Source organism: Pan paniscus, chromosome 1 (genome assembly GCF_029289425.2).
Source record: "Pan paniscus chromosome 1, NHGRI_mPanPan1-v2.0_pri, whole genome shotgun sequence".
NCBI lineage: Eukaryota > Metazoa > Chordata > Mammalia > Primates > Hominidae > Pan > Pan paniscus.
The window spans coordinates 90,800,193-90,820,490 of NC_073249.2; the positions used below are offsets into that span (position 1 = coordinate 90,800,193).

The window sequence follows — 20,298 nt, forward strand, 5'->3', positions numbered from 1 at the left end:
CGCTTACCTATCCCTTTAGCCTGGTTTCTTTCAGCAGAACACAGCCTGTTCATTCTTGACCAGGGCTTTACCCGGTAAAGATCACACCCAAAGTATAAATCCAAACATTGCTTGAGGCCTGTGTGCCCCACCCTGATTTGCAGACCACAAACTCTTTGCTTTTAAGCAACTCATGGATGGATTAAAGAGACTGCTGGGGAAGAATTCCTTTCACAAAAAAGATAATGTTTATTTATTTTTTCAAATTATAGAAGTTGTAGATGCAAAATATGCCATTTTATTAAAAAAAACTATGAAAAATTAAAAAAGCACTCCCAATACCCCATTGCCTAGGATTAACAGCTAGTATATATGGTGGTGTGTATGTATAGTGTTGTATTTCAACCAGGTATATGTACATTTTTTAGGCACTTAGACCTTATCTCCATAAACATTATCGTCAATGACATACAGATTTTAGAAGAAAAAGTCTGGTGAAGTTTCCATACTTGAATCAGGATTGAGTATGTCTTTCTTGTTTTTCCTGGTCTTGATGACCTTGAAGGAGAAAGAGATAAAGACAGACCAGTTGAGATGCTGGTGATCCCACATTTCTCCCTTCAATCACACTGTATCTCCTCCCCCTGCACCATATCTCTTCCCCTATTCCTTTCTAAATGATTCTTTTCTCGCTCTCATCTATCTCCCTTAATAAATTCTTGACCTTTGAGTCATGCCTCTCTGTTTAATTTGGACCCTGAAATGAGATATTCACTCCTACTTAGCATGAGTGCAAGTGAAAGAGCAGGAGATGTCAGGGAACAACAGGAGAGAGAAAGGAGCTGGTGCACCCAATGACAAGAGTTGAGGAGAGGGTTTTCATTGGGCAGAAAGGAAGGGGGAGAGTACAAAAGGTATTCCTGGTGCAACTGCTATCAAAGAAGGTTTGAAATGTTTGACTGCTGGTCCTGAGAAATGGAGCAATCTGAGAGCATGTGTGTGCCTGAATATGTCAGCCTTTGTTTTGAACTATTTGCCGTCTAATATTAGCCTTTGTTAGTGTTCCAAGAATCCCACATGAATGTATGGGTCAGTGTGGCAAAAAGCATGGACTTTGTTATGTAGACCCAGCTACCTCTGTCTGATGTAAACCAGTGTATGTATCTCACTACAGGCAGGTACCTTTGTGATCTGATTTGCTCAGATGCATTCTTGGTAATTCAGGGCTGCTGTGAGCTAAGTTGATGACCCTCTATGGTAGACAGTATTTCTCCCATTTCACAAATGATGAACCTGAGGTTCCTAGTGTAAGTCTTTAGTCAACTAGAAAGTCACAGAACCAGCAGTTGAAACAAATGTGCCTTAACCAAACCCAAATTCTTATTAAATTATCTCCACATTGTGGTAAAAGCAACCAATTCTTTCTTTTTTAACTTAGGTATCATGGCCTTTGAAAGCCTCTGTAATTTTTTTTATTATGATTACAAGTATCCTTCTTTAAAAACAATGATGGGAAGTTTACACCCAGTAAAGTGCAAGGCTTTGTTCCTTTTCCACTTGCTAGACTCTCTGTAATAGTAGCAGTCTAGTCTTCTTAAAGTATAAACAAAATGATTCGCCACTTGGAAAAATGATGTTCCTATAAAGTTCCAACCTTGATGTGACTATGAATTACAGATCTCAACTCCCCGGTATTCCCACTTTTCGGTGCCAATTCAAAGCAGGTGAGTTTCAGTTTATCTCCTTCCTCACAGTTGATTGTGGTCAGTCGTCCATGCACCACCACTTCCATCTTCCCTGTATTATCTTGTATTTCATAATAAGTGAATTCACCCCTTACATTTTTCTGCAAAAGAAAATTAACACTTACCTTCTGAAACTGGATCAATAATTTTCAAATCTATGAGAAATACAGGGTGTTTCTGGAAACTTTTGTCTTTCATAGAGTAAACAGAGCTGTAGGTCCTGAATAACAGTTACCAAATAGCTTAAGATACTTGGTCTTTGAATCCTGCCTTTCAACTCCTCCCTTGAGCCTCTTTTGTTGAAGTTCTTTGTCTGCTGGATTTTTTCTAGGAAAAAAATTAATTACTTTCCTAATTCTTCCTGTTTCCACATCAGCACAGCTGGGATTTTTTAAGGAGCCTGGATACAGAAAAATCTGATTAATTTGGTAGGTTTCTTTCACACCTGCCCAAGAGCAGAGAATAGAGGCTTTTTATGGCACTTTATAAGTTTGAGAAAGAATGTTGCACGTCCTCATTAAGTAGACTGTTATTTCAATATGTAACTACTTCTTTCTTCTCCATATAGTCACTCTTTCCCAATCTGCCCAGATCTCAAATCTAGATCATCCATCTATCTAGTCACATTGTTCTGGTTTGTAGCTCATTACTTTATTCATTAATTCTACAACCACATATATATGTACAGTCATTTAAACTGAGTTTAGAGAAAACAGCACAATTAAAAGTAAGCCACCCTAGAAGACATATATAATGGAGTATGAAACAGTACTTCAAACAAGAAGTTAAATCAGCTAAGCATAATATTTACATGATGTGTAGAGACTGAAAGGCACACTGTAAGCCTAAGAATTCACCAAGCTTTTTTTTTTTTGCATTTTATTGCCCCATTTATAAATTGAGCAGTTAAGCTACGTGACTTTTTTAGTCTTTTTGCTTCGTATTTCTCTTATTATTTAATGCAGAAGTTAGTTGCTCTACAGTCTCCTGATGAATTAATGAATGAGAAGAGGCAAGAAACTTTGGAGTCCAAATGATCAGAATTCTAGCTAACTGTTAGACATAGCTGCATTCTAAAGCAGAGTAGTCTATTTTATTTCTTACTCTGGTTGTCACAATCAGGATTCAGGCTTGGGAGAGCAACTCTTTTATTCACAACTAAATTAAGTTGTCATTGATACAGATGGAGAAGAACTCAAAGAAACAAAATCCTAAGGATATGTGTGTTGATATAAACTCTGCACTGTCCTGGACAAGGGTGGCTCTGAATAGACCATCAAAACTAATAAAATGCCAAGTTTCCTAGTGACTGTCTAAATAACTTGCATGATGATACCTTAAGAAGAGGAATGTTACAATATAACGTACCCCATATCCTGAAATGAACTCTATTCAATTATCTCTAGTGCTGGGGGAGGGGTGAAGGGGTTCATTTTCTGTGTTGAGTAAGTTGACCAAAGTCCAGTTGACAAGTTAAGACTTTAAAAATTGGAGGTTGCAGGAGAAATTTTATAAAACAATGGTGTGGGCTTACCTTATGTACCTCAAACACCCCATTCACAAAACTTCCTTTAGTTTGTGAGCAAAGCTGATTGATTTTAGGAGTTACGCTGGCACTTCTAATCAATCCTTTTGGGATCTCCATGTTTCGGTCAGCATTCACATCAACCACAAGTGTGAAAGGATATACCTCCAGGAACCCATTGCGGCAAACATAATTTGCTATGGCAATGATCTTCTTTGGGGTGAACTTCTCCTTTAGGTCAATATTAAAAACCTTCACTCGGAAGACTTCATTCTCAGTTGCCACTGTGGCATGAAACATTTTCTTCTGCTCTTTGGGCTCATATACAAATGATTCTGTTGCGTTCAGCACCATCACTTCTTTGAGGTCACTCTGGGCACTGTCTTCTATGGAAACTTCTTCAGGTTCAGTCTTCAGTCTTGGTTTCAACTTAGAAGGTAGAGACCAAAACAGGCACAATTAAAACAGGAAATACAGGGTCATTCTCTAGTGAGTCATCTCAGCCTCAGTGTTGGTCCTCAAGTATCACCTTAACTGGGTAAAGTAGGGAAAACTAGACAAAGATCACTGAGATAGTATGATTTAGGTAACGGAAGAAATGAAAAAGATGTAAGGAGTAATTTTATTATCTTCATTGTTTTATGAGAGTGGAAGGAAGAATATTTCTTTTTTAATGAGAATTAACCCATAAAGAAAAGGCATATCCCCTAACAAGAGGTATGGGGAAGCAGAGGGTAAAGGCAAAGCTGCCATGAAGTGACTCCCAAAAGAGATGAGATTTTAAAAGAATCTCAGTTTTACTCCTTTCTACCCAAGTCAGGTCATATTGAGCACTGCTGGTCCGTGGAGGCAGCTGTCCTGCCTCCATGTTCTGGTCTCTAGGACTCCCTTGATCCCTTCTTGCCTCCATACTTCCTCTTCCAGATCAGCAGCCCCTCCAATTCAAAGTGCTCTCCTACAACTCAGACATAGTGCAGGCCACTGTGGAGAGAGGAGGTTAAAGAAAAGTTCCCTCCTGCCTAATATGACAGTGACCAAATAAAATAAAAATAGAGAAAAAAATCATATTACTAGCATTCAGAGTAAGGAACAGTCTCAACCACAAACCTTAGATTTCATGAGATTTCAGTTGGAACTCATTCTAGTAGATAGGGGCATTTTAAAGAACCAAATTGCAAAGCCCTTTCTAATGAAGCAGCACTATGTTGCAAAAACATCATTAAGGCAGCCACTGGAAGACTCCACAAACTTTCCTAATCTGAAGGGGCCCAGGTTAGAGGCTCCCCAATCTGAATAATGGCAGGAACTAAAAAGAGTCATGGACGTGAAAAATTAGGCGGGAGGGGACTTTTCTTTAACCTCCTGTCTCCACAGTGGCCGGCACTGTTTCTGAGTTGTAGGAGAGCACTTTGACTTGGAGGGGCTGCTGATCTGGAAGAGGAGGTATGGAGGCAAGAAGGGATCAAGGGAGTCTTAGAGACCAGAACATGGAGGCAGGACGGCTGCCTCCACAGACCAGCAATGTGACCTGACCTGGAAGATGATATTGGCCACCTGTGAGTGATGGCTTTAACTCTGATGGACTTAACTCTAATGAACTCATCAATGTGGCCAATTTTCCATAACATTAGGAAACCCATTCCCAATGAAGTTAATCAGTATCAAATCACCTCACAATAGCCATGACATCAGTACCCTGACAGAAGGTGCACAGAACCTAAGGAAATAATTATAAAGCTACTCTGAGGGCAATGAAAGAAGATCTGAGAGACATGTGATCTTATTATGTTCGTTGTAAATACACAGAATACTGGAAACAACATAAAGCCAAATAAAAAATGATCATTTTTATAATGTATGGAATAACTGTGCAATTTTTCTAGTACAATAAAATAATTTAAATCTATATTGTGTGATTGAATGGCAGTTCAAGATATATTAATAAAAAACATGGGTTATGGAAAAATATGTGAATGCGATTTACTCTGAGAGAAAATAAGACTCTTTGTATATACATACTGAAAGGTATAAAATCAGAAAGACCATGTACTGAAATGTGGCATTAGATAGAGATTTCTGACAGTTAAAAGTTAATTATTTTTGCTTATGTACCTTCCTTTCCTAAATTTTTAAACATATTGTTTGAGTTATAATAAATGAAAGGGGAAAAATCAGTGATAGTGTTACGGGTGGCTCTGTTTTTTCCCACCTTATTCTACTTTAAGGTATGATTTTCATGATGTATTGAGGGAAAAACAAAAACGTAAGCCAAAAGAAAAATAAAATTAAACAAACATCTAATTATACCTGTTATGGAATAGAGATGATAAAAACAGAATTTTAATTTTGGATAGGACCTCAAAATACACACTTGCTAAATAAATGACTAATTTGGTTACATTAAAGCATTGTATGTAGTAGAGGATTGGTGAGGTGCTTTCACGGTTGTGTTCATCCTTGTCATTATATAGTAGCGAGGGGAATGTATTGGGAAGAGGGAACTTGTACCGTGGTTAAGAAACTGCTGCTTGGTGTTGATGGAGGCATCTGAGGAGTGTGGGGATGGCTCTCAGCTGGGCCTATGCTGGTCATGAACGGTCCTGGAAAATGACTCTCTTCCTTCAGTATCTGCATCCTCATGAAGTCATTCATTTTGGAGATTGTGTCTTCACTTTTCTAAAGGAAAATAGATGTTTGTTCTTTTTTTCTAGTTAATGTTTTTCAAGATCAGATGAAACACATCTTTTCCTTTTTTCTTTTTTAAATAGGATGTTCACTTTGCCAGTTTCTCTGTTTTTCCCTGAGTTGCAGGAGGAATAATACCACATATTCAGATACTTCTATCACTCAGCCTTCTCTCATCCCAGTCAGGATTAAAAACTCAGATAACTGAAATTGCATTGTTTGGGGATGGAATACTCAGTCTTCACATCCTGTAAAACTGGACTGAGTTATTTGGTCAGGTACAACTCTTAGGGCTATTTTGGGGGCAGCATGGCTTGCAATAAAGTTGGCTACATTTATGGACATTTATTAACTAGGCCTTTCTCATCAATTAGATACACAAACCAGTCTCTCTCAAGTGCTCTTCGGCATACAAGAAACCCAGATCTCCATCCTTTAGGGATCTCTGATCGTAGCCATAACAGGAAGATTCTCTCAAATTCACAATTCCTCAGGGAAGGTTCTATGATCACTACAGTGTGGATCAGGCTATCAGAATCTTTCAGGGTTTTTAGCTGTATTCAGAACAATTTAATATTCCACCTAAAGCATTCCCATTAGCTACATTTTTATACATTTTTCAAGTAAGACTGGAGAATATCTCTAAAATCACATACCTTGACTACCTTTAATTAAACTAATGGAAGTCCAAAAAATATTCACCCTATTTGGCCAATTTGGCACATTATTTTAGCAGTTTTGCCATTCAGTAACCTAATTTTTTAAGTGGCAATTGTTGATAGAGAGGTACACAAAAGAACTGCTTGTAGTGAGCTCACATGGAGAACAGCTTCTTGATTAGAACAGTCTCTGACCACCACTGAGCACCTGGACTATGGAAATAAACCCCAAACAAAACACTGTATTTTCAAAATTGTTTAACATTTGCACACCTACTGTGGATTCAGTCTATGCTCATTAAAGGTTCACATTTTAAATGTTAACATTTTAAGTTCAATAAGGCTGCATTTGAATCCTGACTCTAATACTATCTGTGTGACCCTGAGGAAGATTTCGTTGCACCTCAGTTTTCCCACATGTGAGATGGGACTAGCCATAGCATTTTTGTATGGTGTTATAAAGAATAAATTAGGTAATGTGCACAAAGAATGGGTTTTAGAGTCCAGAGCTCAGTAAATGCTCAATAAATAAATCTTTGTTGCTATTATTTTTCCACGATCTATTAGGGGTTTGCATGTCTGCTCTGATGAACAGATATTTCATGCTTTATGATGCCCTTGTTGATGGAAACCTTGTATGGAGGTAATATAGGAAGCATAATATGAGAGAAGCCCCTCTATTCAGATCTGCCATGTGTAGCAATGTAATTTTATTGACAAGATTGTCTTGAGATATTATCTTTTAAAAATAAGTGAAATCTTAAACTGTCATCACAATAGCCCAGTTTGGATGATGAAATTATAATCTTTGTTTGAATAATATTTTAAAAGTGCAAGCATTTGTTTTCCCTCAGAATAAATCCTCCTCCACCCTACCCTGTTCGTGAATTACGCCCTTGTGTACTGTTCACTTCAGGATACGTAACAGCATAAATCAAAGGTAATAGTCTGTTTCCGGCTTTGAATTAAAAAGTCAGAAAGAACTCTATTATAGAAAAACTACTTGGGAGAAGCTGTGATGTGTAAGAGCAAGGATTCCCAGCTTACATTGTGAATCACAGGCTGATTGGTCAGACACCATTTTTGCAGGCCTCCTGTGAAGATGGCTGGATCCCAGAGAAGAAATGACTATGTGGTGTGTGTTTAGGTGCATGAGTCTGCCTTGGATCTTGTGCTTTCAGAGCAGCAGAATGATTCCTATGCAAGCAGAAATGATTGTGCTGCATATTTAGGCAGGCAAGGTCTTAGAAAGTGTCACTGCCAAGCCAGTATGCATGGACAGAGTAGTTGTCTTATGATGTCTATGTATGTCATTGCAGTAACAGAGAGACAGTGGGCCTGAGATTTTCATGACTACACATGGGCTCTACCTGTGGCCTTGATGGTACGTCCCAAGATGGCAACAGTTACAAGCAGCTAGTTCTGCCCAAGAAGAACCAGGAAAGACTATATAGTGGGAAATATGAATTCTTGAAATTAATAACCAAAAAAATGACTGTCTAAAAAATTGAGAAAACCCACATGTAGAAAGCCTGTCCTCAACTGACATGTGTGATGGTGCTCAGGTCTGCAACCTGGGCCGGGGGCAGCTTGGGGCTTGGGTGAGAAACGACATTGGAGAATAGTAATGTAAATCTTAGTGTTTCCTATCCCTCAAGTTGCCGTGGGTCAGTATTTCCCTGCCCATACCTTCCCTGCCCATTTGCCTTGGGTATAGGCCCCATAACGCTGGATTGTAGGTAACACAGGGGGTGATATCAGGGCAGAACAAAAGGCAAGCTGGGATAAGTGTTGACAACACACAAGTGTAAACTCACTTTCCCACCCCTGTGTTGTCTTCCCCTAGGAAAGGGTATCTATAACCTACATTTATTGCTGAGTAGGGAAGAAAGTCATAGGTTTATTATAGCTATGATAAATGCTCTAAAGAAATAGAAAGGTACCTATGAAGGCAAACAATGAGAAAATATGATCTATTCTGGGAGGAGGGTATTAGTGAGAACTTGCTCAAGGAATAGATTAGACTGGTACCTTGTGGTTGAAGATATTTGGGGACAGAACTGAGATGGAAAAAATTGACATCAAAAGAAGTATCCAAACCCCCGATGTGGTTAACAGCATGGATACGGAAACTAAACTCTGATGTATGGTGAGAGAGCAAAGGAGAAAGGATCGCAAAGAAACTGGAATATAGAGGATGAACACATTGGTATAGTAATACTGGGGGATTTATTATTCAGGAAAAAATAGCAATTATTCCTATTCATACTTCAAATCATTTTGTGTTGTTTATTTTAAGGGAGACATGGCAGAAGATATCAAATATAAAATTGTTATGCTTTGGGTTTCCAATCAAAACCAGGAATAATCCATATCACACACAAAATTTGTGAGAGAACCTATCATCAATAAGAATAAAGCTTTCCTGCAGAGCTACTGGATCATATAGAGGGTAGTCAGACAGGTTTTGCCTCCTATGGGGCTGGCTGGACACCAGAGGGAAAATGGCTGTACCGGAGGTAGAAGAAATATGATCCTGGCTGAGATTACTAAGCTAAGGGAAGTTTAGGTGCAGCAGAATAACTCCTATGGCTACAGAAATGGACACATTGCTTATTTAGAAGGGTTGGAGCTAAGAAAACATCACATGTCCCTTTTAAGCCAGTATGTAGGAGAAATCAGAATTTTCCAGGAATATTCACTTACGTCTTTGAAGTAGAAGACAAAAAAAATGGGTCTGAACTATTAACGAGTAGGTATGGGCTCCATATACGATTTTTTCAAAATCCCCCTTTTTATAGGCTCTTCCCTCTGCTAATGTGTCTGGATACTGACATAACTTTAGTTTCCTCAGCCCACATTTCAGCATACACAGGACCAGGATTATAGTCTTCGGTCTGAAATGGTCAAGATTCAGATGACTGAAGTTTCTTTCACTGGTCTTAGATTCTTGGATCTATCATCTGTGTTGTATGCTGATCTGAGACCACTTAATGTCATTTTCTGGTAGATAACTCTTCCTGGTGATGAGGGGGGCATGACTCAGAGTAAAATCAGCCAAACTGAGGAGTATTTATAAGTAAACCTGTCTCATCAAATGAGTACACATACAGGTAATAGTTATCTGCTCTTCAGGCTCTAGTACACCAACCTCTCCATCTTTTTGTTCAGCAAACTGATCTTTGCTGCGAGGATCCTCTCAAAGCTACAGTTCCAGAGTCAGGATTATGTTGCCCTTGCTGTCTATATGAGGCAAACTGAAATCGTCAAGATTCTCAGTCGTAATCACAGGGGTTCCACGTTCCACCTGGGGAATTCCCAGTAGCTGGCTTCTTACACTTTGTTCAAGTGAGGACAGAGAGTGTCTGCAAAATCATATACTTTGACTACCATTAATTATAATAGTGAAAACCCATTTCTAACCATTTACATATGATGTCCATTTGTCATTGTTTTTCTCACTTCTGGCTTTCACTAATATAATTCTATCGCACCGTTAGCTGAAAAAGTGGTAGGTGAGAGGGCTGCAGGAGCCTGCTGCAGTGCTGTGGCTCTCTGATGAGAACAGCCTCTGGCCACTCTCGTGGACCTCCTCCATCACTGAAAGGCTGCAGAGTTCAGGCTATTAAACAAACCCAAGCCTGACACTGTCTATTCTGAAATGTTAGTGTACACACACATGTAAATATACTGGAGACAATTTAAATCTTCTCTCTCACACTGGTAGAAACATTATTCCAAAACTATGAACGCTAGTGTTCTCATATGTGAATTGAGACTGACAATATCATATTTATGGGGTTGTAATGAAGAATAAGTTACATAATATACATAGCTAATAAGTTTAGAGCCTAGACCCTAGTAAATGCCCAACAAGCAAAAATATAATTATTGCCATTGTTAATAATGGCCTGTGCAGGATTTGAATTTCTGCCTGATGCACACATTTTCCATGCTTTATGTTGACTCTGTTGATTGATACCCCAGATCAAGGTGAGATGAAAATCGTTTTATTAAAAATGTTTCTCTATTTAAGTATGCCACATGTAGTAATGGAATCTTATTGAAAGGAGTATATTTCTAAATTTAGAACATAAAACTTTTTGTTCAGCATTTAAAACTACATACTCGGTAGCATGAGTAGCTATGAAAACACTCAAACAATTTAAGAAAGAAAAGATTACCAACATGCTTCTCTCTGAACTCATCCTCTATCAGCTTTAGCTCCCAGAGGTAAGGACAGTCTTGAATCATGATGAATAGCTCTAAAAATAGCTTTTACCACACAAGGCATTTATTCTTAAGCAATATGATATTTAGTTTTATTAGTTTCAGAGCTTACAAAAATGTTATTATACTATTTAAAATTTACTGTGATTTGCTTTTTCCAATTATTATATGCCTCATATGCATCTGTGATGCATGCATCTGCAGCTTATTTAATTTCAATTCAACATCATGTTCCCTAATTTACCCATTCTCTTGACATACGTCATGGGTTCTTCCAAGATTTTTCCAGTTCACATGATGCTGCTGTGACTATTTGTATACATTTTATTTATTCATATGCCCAGTTGGATTTGCAGCATTGGTAAAGTATGCATGTTTTCAGGTTTAAGATAGCACCAAATTGGTTTTCAAAATGTTTGTACTAATTTGTACCTCTTCAGCAATGGTTCCTATTGCATTATACAATGCAAATACACCTTTGAAGAGGCACAAAGGATGATAATAGTAAGCTAGTGATTTGGCTAAGAAATGGCTGGATGGGGTTTATGTAATTTTCTGTGAAGTCTGAGGATGGCTCACTCCTGGAGGTTTTCTGAAGCCAGAAGTTTGCAGATGCAGTTTCAAGTCTTGAGAAGACTTTATTCTATTGAAGTCATCAACTGGGGTGATTCTGGCCTCCAGGTTCTCAGGAAAAGATTGAGTCTTTTCTGTCTTGTGGTTTTCGGAATGAGATAGAACCCGGCCAGGCACAGTGGCTCACATCTGTAATCCCAACACTTTGGGAGGCCGAGGCGGGAGGATTGCCTGAGGTGAGGAGTTCAAGACCAGTCTGGCCAACATGGTTAAACCCCGTCTCTACTAAAAATACAAAAATTGGCCTGGCATGGTGGTGCACACCTGTAGTCCCAGCTACTCGGGAGGCTGAGGCAGGATAATCACCTGAACCCGGGAGGCACAGGTTGCAGTGAGCTGAGATTATGCCACTGCACTCCATCCTGGGTGACAGCGAGACTCTATCTCAAACAAACAAACAAAAACCTAATGTATCCATGTCTGTATCTATATAGGTTTGGTTTTCTAATTTTTCCTTTTATTCTGTTCTCACTGTCATCTCTCTGGTATTTTCTATGGAAGAAGAGTGTCAATTTAGATATCCTAACTCCTTCAACTGTACACTCACAAACCAGTATTATAGCCTTCATCCTGTTGGTTGAAATTTTATTGGTGTGTGATTGAGTCCTGGCTCTATTTCTGCTGAAAATCCATCTAGGCCAACTTGGTTAAGCCCCTCCATTGAGGTTATTTTTGTTAAATAACCCTCTCAGTTTATAAGGGCAGCAAATTTCAGAACAACATTAACCAAAGTGATAGAAGCCATTCTCATCAAGCAAATACACAAACTGACTCCTGTAATTTGCACTTCAGGTTCCAGGAAACTCACGTGTTGGCTGTTTGGGCATACTGATCCTCCCTTTGCTGGAAGCATTCCCCGAAAGCACAGTTCCAGGGGCGGGATTCTGTTGGTCCTGTGGTGTGTGTGCATCAGATATTCAGAATCCTTCAGGATTCCCAACAGTAATTAGGATCATTCCAAATTCCACTAGGGCATTCCCAGCACCTGTCTTTTTATACCTTGTTAAAGAAAGGATAGAGGGTGTCTGGAAAATCATGTGTGACTTCCCCTAATGTCACTAATGAAAGACTTTAAGAACATTTAAGCTGCATGCAGTGGCTTGTGCATGTAACCCCAGCAACTCAGGAGGCTGAGGCAGGAGGATCACTTGAGGCCAAGAGTTCAAGATCAGCCTGGGCAATATAGCGAGACCTCATCTCTACAAAACATTTTAAAAAATTAGCCAGGCCTGGTAGCGTGCACCTTTAGTCCCATCTACTTGAGAGGCTGAGGCAGGAGGATCCCTTGAGCTCAGGTGTCTGAGGTTGCAGTGAGCTTTGATTGCGCCACTGCACTCCAGCCTAGGTGACAGAGTGAGACCCATCTCCAATATATAGAGACCCGTCTATAAAATATATTTCTCTGGTCTTTAAATAGATTGAAAAAAGGGCTATAAAACCTGCTTGTTATGGCTTCAAACACCCAACCCTATAGGCCCGTTATGCACCTTATTATGGCTTGTAGCATCTGGATTATGAAAACAAATGCAAAATTCAACACTACGTATATGAATATTTATGGATATATGACAGAATTTTAATATATACTGTCCCATACTGGAAGAAACATATTTGCATGATTACCAAAGTTTTTTACTTGACTAAAACTAGATATGAATCCTTACTCTAACACTAATTATTTTTATTAGCCTGAATGGTATTTTTAACCTCTTTGTATCTCATGAATCTCATATGTGAAATGAGATGAAAATTGTATCTTTATGGAGATACAATGACGAATATATGGCATAATTTTGTAACAAACACAGTTTTTACAGACCAGCATCCAATAAATCCTCAATAAGCAGAACAATATTTTTATTGTTATTTTATGTTCTGTGCATTTTTTTAATGTCTGCCCTATTTAAAGATATTTAATGCTTTATGTTGACCCAGTTGTAGGGAGCTCCTGATTGAGGGGGTGTAGGAAGATTATCAAAAAAGCCTCTTTATTCCCTTCTACAATGTGGCAGCCTAATAGCATTGATAAAACTGTCTTGAGTAATTTTCTTTTCAAAATAAGTTGAAACAAATATTCTCATTATTTCAGCAGAATTTAGATGATCAGAATTTGGATTTCAGCAGATTGTAGATTTGGTTGAGTAATATTTTAATATAGTAGCTGATTGTTTTTCTCATAGTAAATAATCCCTGCTACCATACCCGATCATGATTCAGGCATTATATGATCTATGCTTTAGAGGAGTCGTGACTTACAAGTCATGCTTCTGTCTTCTTCAGGTTTTGAATCCAAAAGCACAATGAACGCATATCATACACAAAATCTTCGGGAGAAACCATGATGAGTAAGGACAAGGCTTTCCTGCTCAGCTGGTGAATCTTAGAGTGAGTGGTGAGACAACCTTTGGGCTGGTCACCAAAGCAGAAGTAATGCACTGTGTTATTAAGCATCGGCGGCCATGGAGACACGTGCCTCTTTCTAGAATCCCTGTCCTAGGGTCTTTAGGCACAGCATAATGATTCCTATGGCTGCAGAAATTGCTGTATCACATATTTAGGCAATTGGGAACTTTGAAACTGTCATTAACTTTCTTTCAAGTCATTATGCGTCAGAAAACTGACTGTCCTGGGATGTCCAATTTTGTCCTTGAAATAGCAGAGAAGATCAGAGCGGATAATGACTTCACTAGGCATAGCCTCTGTCTATCCACCTGAAGCAAGATGGCAAACAGGCATGATAGGTAGCTCTATACGACATATAAAACTCTTAGAAAGTATAGAATTTTGGAATTTACCAGTCAAACAGGACAATAACAACAACAAAACAACATGAAAAATTGAGAACTCTGTACATGGGAGGCCTGTCTTCAACTGGTACACATGGATGAGTGATTAGAAAACAGTGTGGTCACAGTGCAGTTGGCACCTAGATGAGAAACTAACTTGGAAAATTGTCATCTAGTTTTTCTTTTGACTTACACTGAAGATACAGCATCTGATTATTGGGTGCAGATGAACACAGGGGTCTTAACGTGGCAATGTAAAACATAGGATGATACAGAGACTTACAGCACCTGATTTTTCATTAGGAGCCTTGCAGAAACTAGATTATGAAAACAAACCCAAATAAAAACAATGTCTAATTTTAATTATGTGTAAATATATGAGACAGTTCAACATCTATATTCTGACTTTGGAAGCAGTATATGATCATTAAATGCTCAAGCTTTAGAGTTCATTAAGGCTGGATTTGAATCTTGGCTCTAACACTAAAAATCATTATTAGCTTGAGTAAAGTTTTAACCTCTAAGATCCCTGGTGTTTAGAAATGTGAAATGTGACTAACAATAACATCAACTGGGTGATGTATACGGAAGAATGAATAAGAAAAACTACATAAAGTGCACATAATTTACATTTAGCACACTCACTGTCTTTGTGAATTTTGAGAAATATTTTAAAACTGTATTTATCTTGGTTGTCTCTTATGTAAAATGAGGCTGAGAATAGCATCAATCATGACTGTTATGAGGAAAGAATGCAATAATATACATAAAGAATACAGGTTTTAAAAGCAGCACCTAGTAAGTGCTTACGAAGTAGAAATACGATTTATGTTACTGTTATTACACTGTCTCTGCAGGGATTTGTATGTGTGTTCTGATTAACTGCCGTCTCATATTCTGCTTACCTTGTTGACAGAAACCCTAGGTCGAGTTGGTATGGGAAGCTTTTTATTAAAGAGACTTCTCTATTCATTTCTGCCACTTATTCACGAGAGTACCTTGGAGTATTATCTTCTCAAATTCATTTAAGTAAAACAGTCCCATAACCAGAGTAGAATTTAGATGAGAGAAATGTAATCTTTGGTTGAATAATATTTTAAATCACTATGTAATTTTTTTTCTCAGAGTAATTATCTCCCCTCCCATCCCTGCTCCTGATTCATGTCAATTTGTGTTTCTTGCTTTAGGTGTACAGAACAGAAAAAAAATCAATGATAAGAATAGGCTGTTTGTTTTAAATCTCAATGAATATAGAGCGTATACCATAGAGAAAATCTTTGGGAAACCCTATGGTCAGTGGAACAAGACTATACTCATCTGGGGAGTCACTAGGAAAGTAGTTAGACAGACAACTGTATTTACAGACGATAGTGGACACCCAAGAATAAATGGCTGCGTAGTGTGTTTAGGTGCATGAGGCCATGAAGGCATATAATCCTCCTGGGATTCCTGTGCTCCAGGGAAGTTCACATACAGCACAATCATTTGTACAGCTGTAGCAAGGGTTGTGATTCATATTTTAGCAGGTGGGACTTAGAAATTCTCACATAATCCTTTCAAAGAAATATGAGTGATAAAAGCATAGTTGTTTGGAGATGCCACTTAAGTCACTGAAAAGGCACAAAGAAAATGGATCTTAGGTTGCAATGACTGAGCAAGGGCTCCTTCTACAGCCACCTGTGCCAAGATGGCAAAAAAACACAGGTTCTGTTCTTCAAATAACACCTGCATAAACTATGGAGGGAAATACAGCTTTCTGAAGCTAGCTAAAAATTACAACAATGAAAACAAACCAAAAAAAAATCAAAATAGAGAATCCTTAAATATAGGAAGCTTCTCTTCCAGGATGTGTACATGGTGGCTGGAGGTATCTGCTGCTGGGTCAGAATACAGCTTGGGGCTTGGGTAAGAAGCAACTGTAAAAAATAATGATTTAATCCTTCTGCTTTTCCTCCAAGTTTCCTGCCCCTTCACCACAGGTACAGGCTTCTGAACCCTCAGTGCAGGTGACTACAAGGGTCATATCACTGCTGAGCAAAAGGTAATCTGGAATAAGAATTGATGCACATAGCATGAACTGACTTTTTCCCTTCTTGTATTCTGTTCCTCTGGGGTAGACGCTACCTACCATCTGAGCTTATGGTATATAAAAGGAGAAAATTACTCCCACACCCCAACTGTTTAAATGCTATTAGGAAAAATAAAGGGAGCTAGGAAAGCTCACAAAGGGAGGACCAGAGAGAACCAACTATGGGAGGATCTCACCTAGTCTGAAACGTGGTTGCCAGTGAGGACTTGCTCTAGGAAGGGATTTAGGCTGGGGCCTGTGGAGAGTTGGGTTCAAGAAGAGACTGGAGAAAGTGATCCCAGCAAAGGAAGCAATCTATATGTCAAAGCTTCTGATTTGGAAAAGACCATCGGTATTGTAAAATAAAACCTGGAATGTGGTCATGAACGAAGTGAAAGGATGAAAGGTAATTGGAATAAAGATAATGAACATATTCTTGTATTCATCTTCCTCCATCTGGCTACTTCCCCACAATCTCTCTCTACACCTGGATCAACAAAAGACAGTAATCCTCTTGAGTCAGGAAGCACTTCATGAACGCATACCTTGTAAATATCAAAAGACACAGAGACTAGTAGGGTCTCAATGAATATACTTAATTAATAGTGAGAAATTTAATCACATAAATTTTACTTGATTAAATTACTCTTTCTCTTTCCTGCAGCTCTTCAGGCTCCAGGAAACCCAGTCTTATGTTGCTTTAGATGTTTTGATCATCACTTTGCTAGAAAGAGATTCTTTAAAATCCACAATTCCAGATGCAGAATTCTGCTGTTTTGTAGTCTGCATCAGCCAGCTAGAATCCTTCAAGGTTCTCAAATGTATTTAGAAATATTGAAGAACTTACCTTGGCATTACCAAGTAAGTGATTTTTTAAAAATACTCTTTACCAAGGGCAAGGAAGTATAACTTCCTTTATTTTGACTATTTTTAACCTTTTTTGTTATTTATTAATATTAGTTTAATTTCCATAGTTCTACCACTTCTGTCATTCAGATATTTAATATAGAAAATGCACTCTGTTAGAGAGGCGAATGAAAGGATTCTACTTCTGGAGGGTGGTTTACTTATTAGAACACACTCTGATCACCACTGGCCACATTTGTTATCAGAAGGTTGCAAAGTGTGGGCTATGTAACTGTTACGTGACTAATAAATAAATTACTGACATGGCATATATAAACTCCTAATCTAAAGCCATATATAATCATTAATTTTTCACGTTTTAGGTTTAAATAAGACTGGATATGAATCATGACTCTAACTTTCTTTGAAAGCTTGAGGAAGATTTTTAACCTTTCTGTACCTCTATTTTCTGCTCTGTGAATTGGGGCAGAATTAGCATCCTCCTGATGGTTATGAAGAAAGAATGAGATAACGTACATCAGGAACAACACGTAAGAACCAACGTCTAGTTAAGTGCTCAAAAAGTGGAAATGTAATTATTGTCATTGTTGTTCCATGTTCTAGGCTGAATTTGTAGGTTTGCTCTGGTCTACAGATATAACCTGAGCTATGCTGACCCTGTTAAGGAAAACCTCAGATCAAGAAGTATGGGGAACACATTATAAAGTAAGTCTCTCTGTTCACTTCTATGAAATTAGTAATTTAATCTCATTGACAGGAGACCCTGTGAAAGCAAAGAATGGGAGGACTCATCAGTTCCAGTATCTTGTATCAGCGAGAACTTGCCAGAGGAAAACATTTAAGTTGGCATGTAAAATTTAAGGAGATTCTCACCAGTGATGACATAGGAGAAACAGATACCCATCAAGAAAATACCATGTGTCAAAATATGTAATGGGGGTAGGAACTTGGAACTATGAAAATAAAATCAGAAATATTACTAATAAGCAAAGGGGAAATGGGTAAAAGAAACGGGAATGTAGGATCTGAACGCATTCTTGTCTTCGTCTCTGCTTGTCTGGCCACTCTCTCTTACCCTCTCTACAACTGGAGCAATACAAGATAGTAATCCTCTTAAAGTTAGAAATCATTATATAAATGAATGCCTTTTAGATAGTAAAGATTATGATGTGGTGCTATCTCACTGTATGAATTCAATAAATGATTGAGTGACATAATTTCATACCAAGATTGTACATTCACAGAGATTACAGCAGTAGCTCTTTCAACAGTCTAATGATCCCTGTAAATTATGGTGGGGAGACATGAGGCATGGGACCCAGGAAATTGTACCTTGGTGAAGAAACTGCTGGATGGAGTTGTTGGTGGCATCTGAGGAGTCCGAAGATGGCTCTCAGGGAAGGTTGTGCTGGCCTCTGAAGGATTTGGAAGCTGACTCTGTTCCTGGGGTAGCTTCATGCTCTTGGGGTCATTGTTTCTCGGGTTTGGTTTTTTCTTTATCTGAAAGTATTCATTTTCTGTTTAATGGTTTTCAATATTAGAGGAAGCACAACATCTTTTCATTTGTGAGAATATCATTCTTTATTAGATTCTAATAGGTCTCATTATTTCCAAACATGGTCTCTCTCTAATGTATCCCTCCAGGCAATTGTCAGAATATTTTTTTTGCTAAAATGTGGAATGATCAAGTACTCTTCTTCCTAAAATCTTTCAATATCTACTTACTGATGTTTTTACATTGGAGACTCCATTTCTGTCTTTATGACAAAAGCCAGCTTGTTGGAGGGCTGCTTTTTACCTGTCTTGCATCATTTTCCTATACCTTTCTATATATACCAATTTATACAGAACTCACTATGCTGTTTCACATTTTAACATTTGCATGTGACATTTTCTCTCCCTAGAAATCTTTCCAGTGTTTGTCTTTATCTTGCTAAGAGCAATAGGACCTATTGCACATTGATTTCCCATAATGTACAAGGCAATGGAATAAGAAATATTTTTCCATTATCTCATTTAATTTTTAAACCAATCTTATGAGAAATATTTAAAAGCTATTTTTCCCAATATCAGGAAACTAATGTGCCAGATGTAGAACAAGTCTATCCTATTCCAAAGTCCTTGCTTTTGGCCACTGCATTATATTGGTTCCCCACCCTCCTAATTTCTTCAAATATTTTATTATTTACCATGAGTTTTACATCCTTTTGAAGCCTATGAGGAACATCATTCTCCTAACATATCTTAATAGGTTTTTCCATTTAAATGTGAGTGGAATATTCAAAATGGCACGTTTGAAAAAAAGCGGATTGCTGCTGCAGGCTCCAGGAGACAGCAGAAAAACTGTGAGTGCCCAAAGTGTGAAAGTGTGAAAGGGGATCATCCACCCCTGAACATACATCCTCACTGGGGAACCTGAAGGTCTGGATCACAAGTGAAGGATCTGACCTTACCTGGAGCTAAGGTGAATTTAGAGAGCTGAGCGAAATACAGGGGTAGAGGAAGCAGCGGGAAGAGCCCTGTGGGCTCTCTCAGTCCCCAGGGAAGCCATTTCTGACTTTGTCTCACAAAGGTCCTTCAGGAGGGCTGCCAGTAGAATTGGGGAAATACCACAGGGAGAAGAAAACTTCCAGCTGAAGTTTCGATCAAACACAAAATTTCCTGGACAGAACCCAGGGGTGGGGGTGATCTGGGAGTGCAGACACCAGCACAGAAGCCACAGCAGGCAGGGAGGCTTGAACTCTGAAAGTCCTACTTGCTTTCTCAGCAGGGAGGCTGGTAGCAAGTTCTCAGCTCTGCTCATTTGCTGCCTGGAAATAAACTCAGCGTTTTTGGTGGGTGCATGGTGGGAGTGAGACTGGCCTTTCAGGCTGTGTGGGAACTGGATGAGGCCTGTAACTGCCAGTTTTCCCCAACTTGCCTGGCAACTTGCATGACACAGCAGAGGCAGCCATAATTCCGTTGGGAATATACCTCCATTGGCCTGAGAATCACACCCCATCCCCCACAGCAGCATCAGCTTTCCCTGTCCAAGGGGAATCTGAGCTCAGACACACCTAACCCTGCCCCCACCTGATGGTCTTTCTCTACCTGCCCTGGTAGCCAGAAGACAAAGGACATA

General features: G+C 38.7%; 1 protein-coding gene across 10 annotated transcripts in view; it reads right to left on the reverse strand.

The window, feature by feature from the left end:
- Positions 1-208: 208 nt before the first annotated feature.
- The window catches only part of IFI16 (interferon gamma inducible protein 16), a 51,200-nt gene continuing 31,110 nt past the window's right edge, over positions 209-20,298 (reverse strand). For 3 of the 10 annotated variants that reach the window (XM_055112843.2, XM_055112842.2, XM_008974463.5), the window contains exons 8-12: positions 18,510-18,677; positions 5,758-5,925; positions 3,259-3,678; positions 1,634-1,825; positions 209-537 (exon numbers count right to left, since the gene is read on the reverse strand). In XM_055112843.2, coding sequence (XP_054968818.1) covers positions 457-537; positions 1,634-1,825; positions 3,259-3,678; positions 5,758-5,925; positions 18,510-18,677 — 1,029 coding nt within the window. In that variant the 3' untranslated portion in view covers positions 209-456. Of the gene's footprint in view, positions 538-1,633; positions 1,826-3,258; positions 4,108-4,777; positions 5,926-18,509; positions 18,678-20,298 lie in introns of those variants that run through there. The other 7 variants (XM_055112847.2, XM_055112851.2, XM_063598869.1 and 4 more) reach the window with 4 other exon arrangements.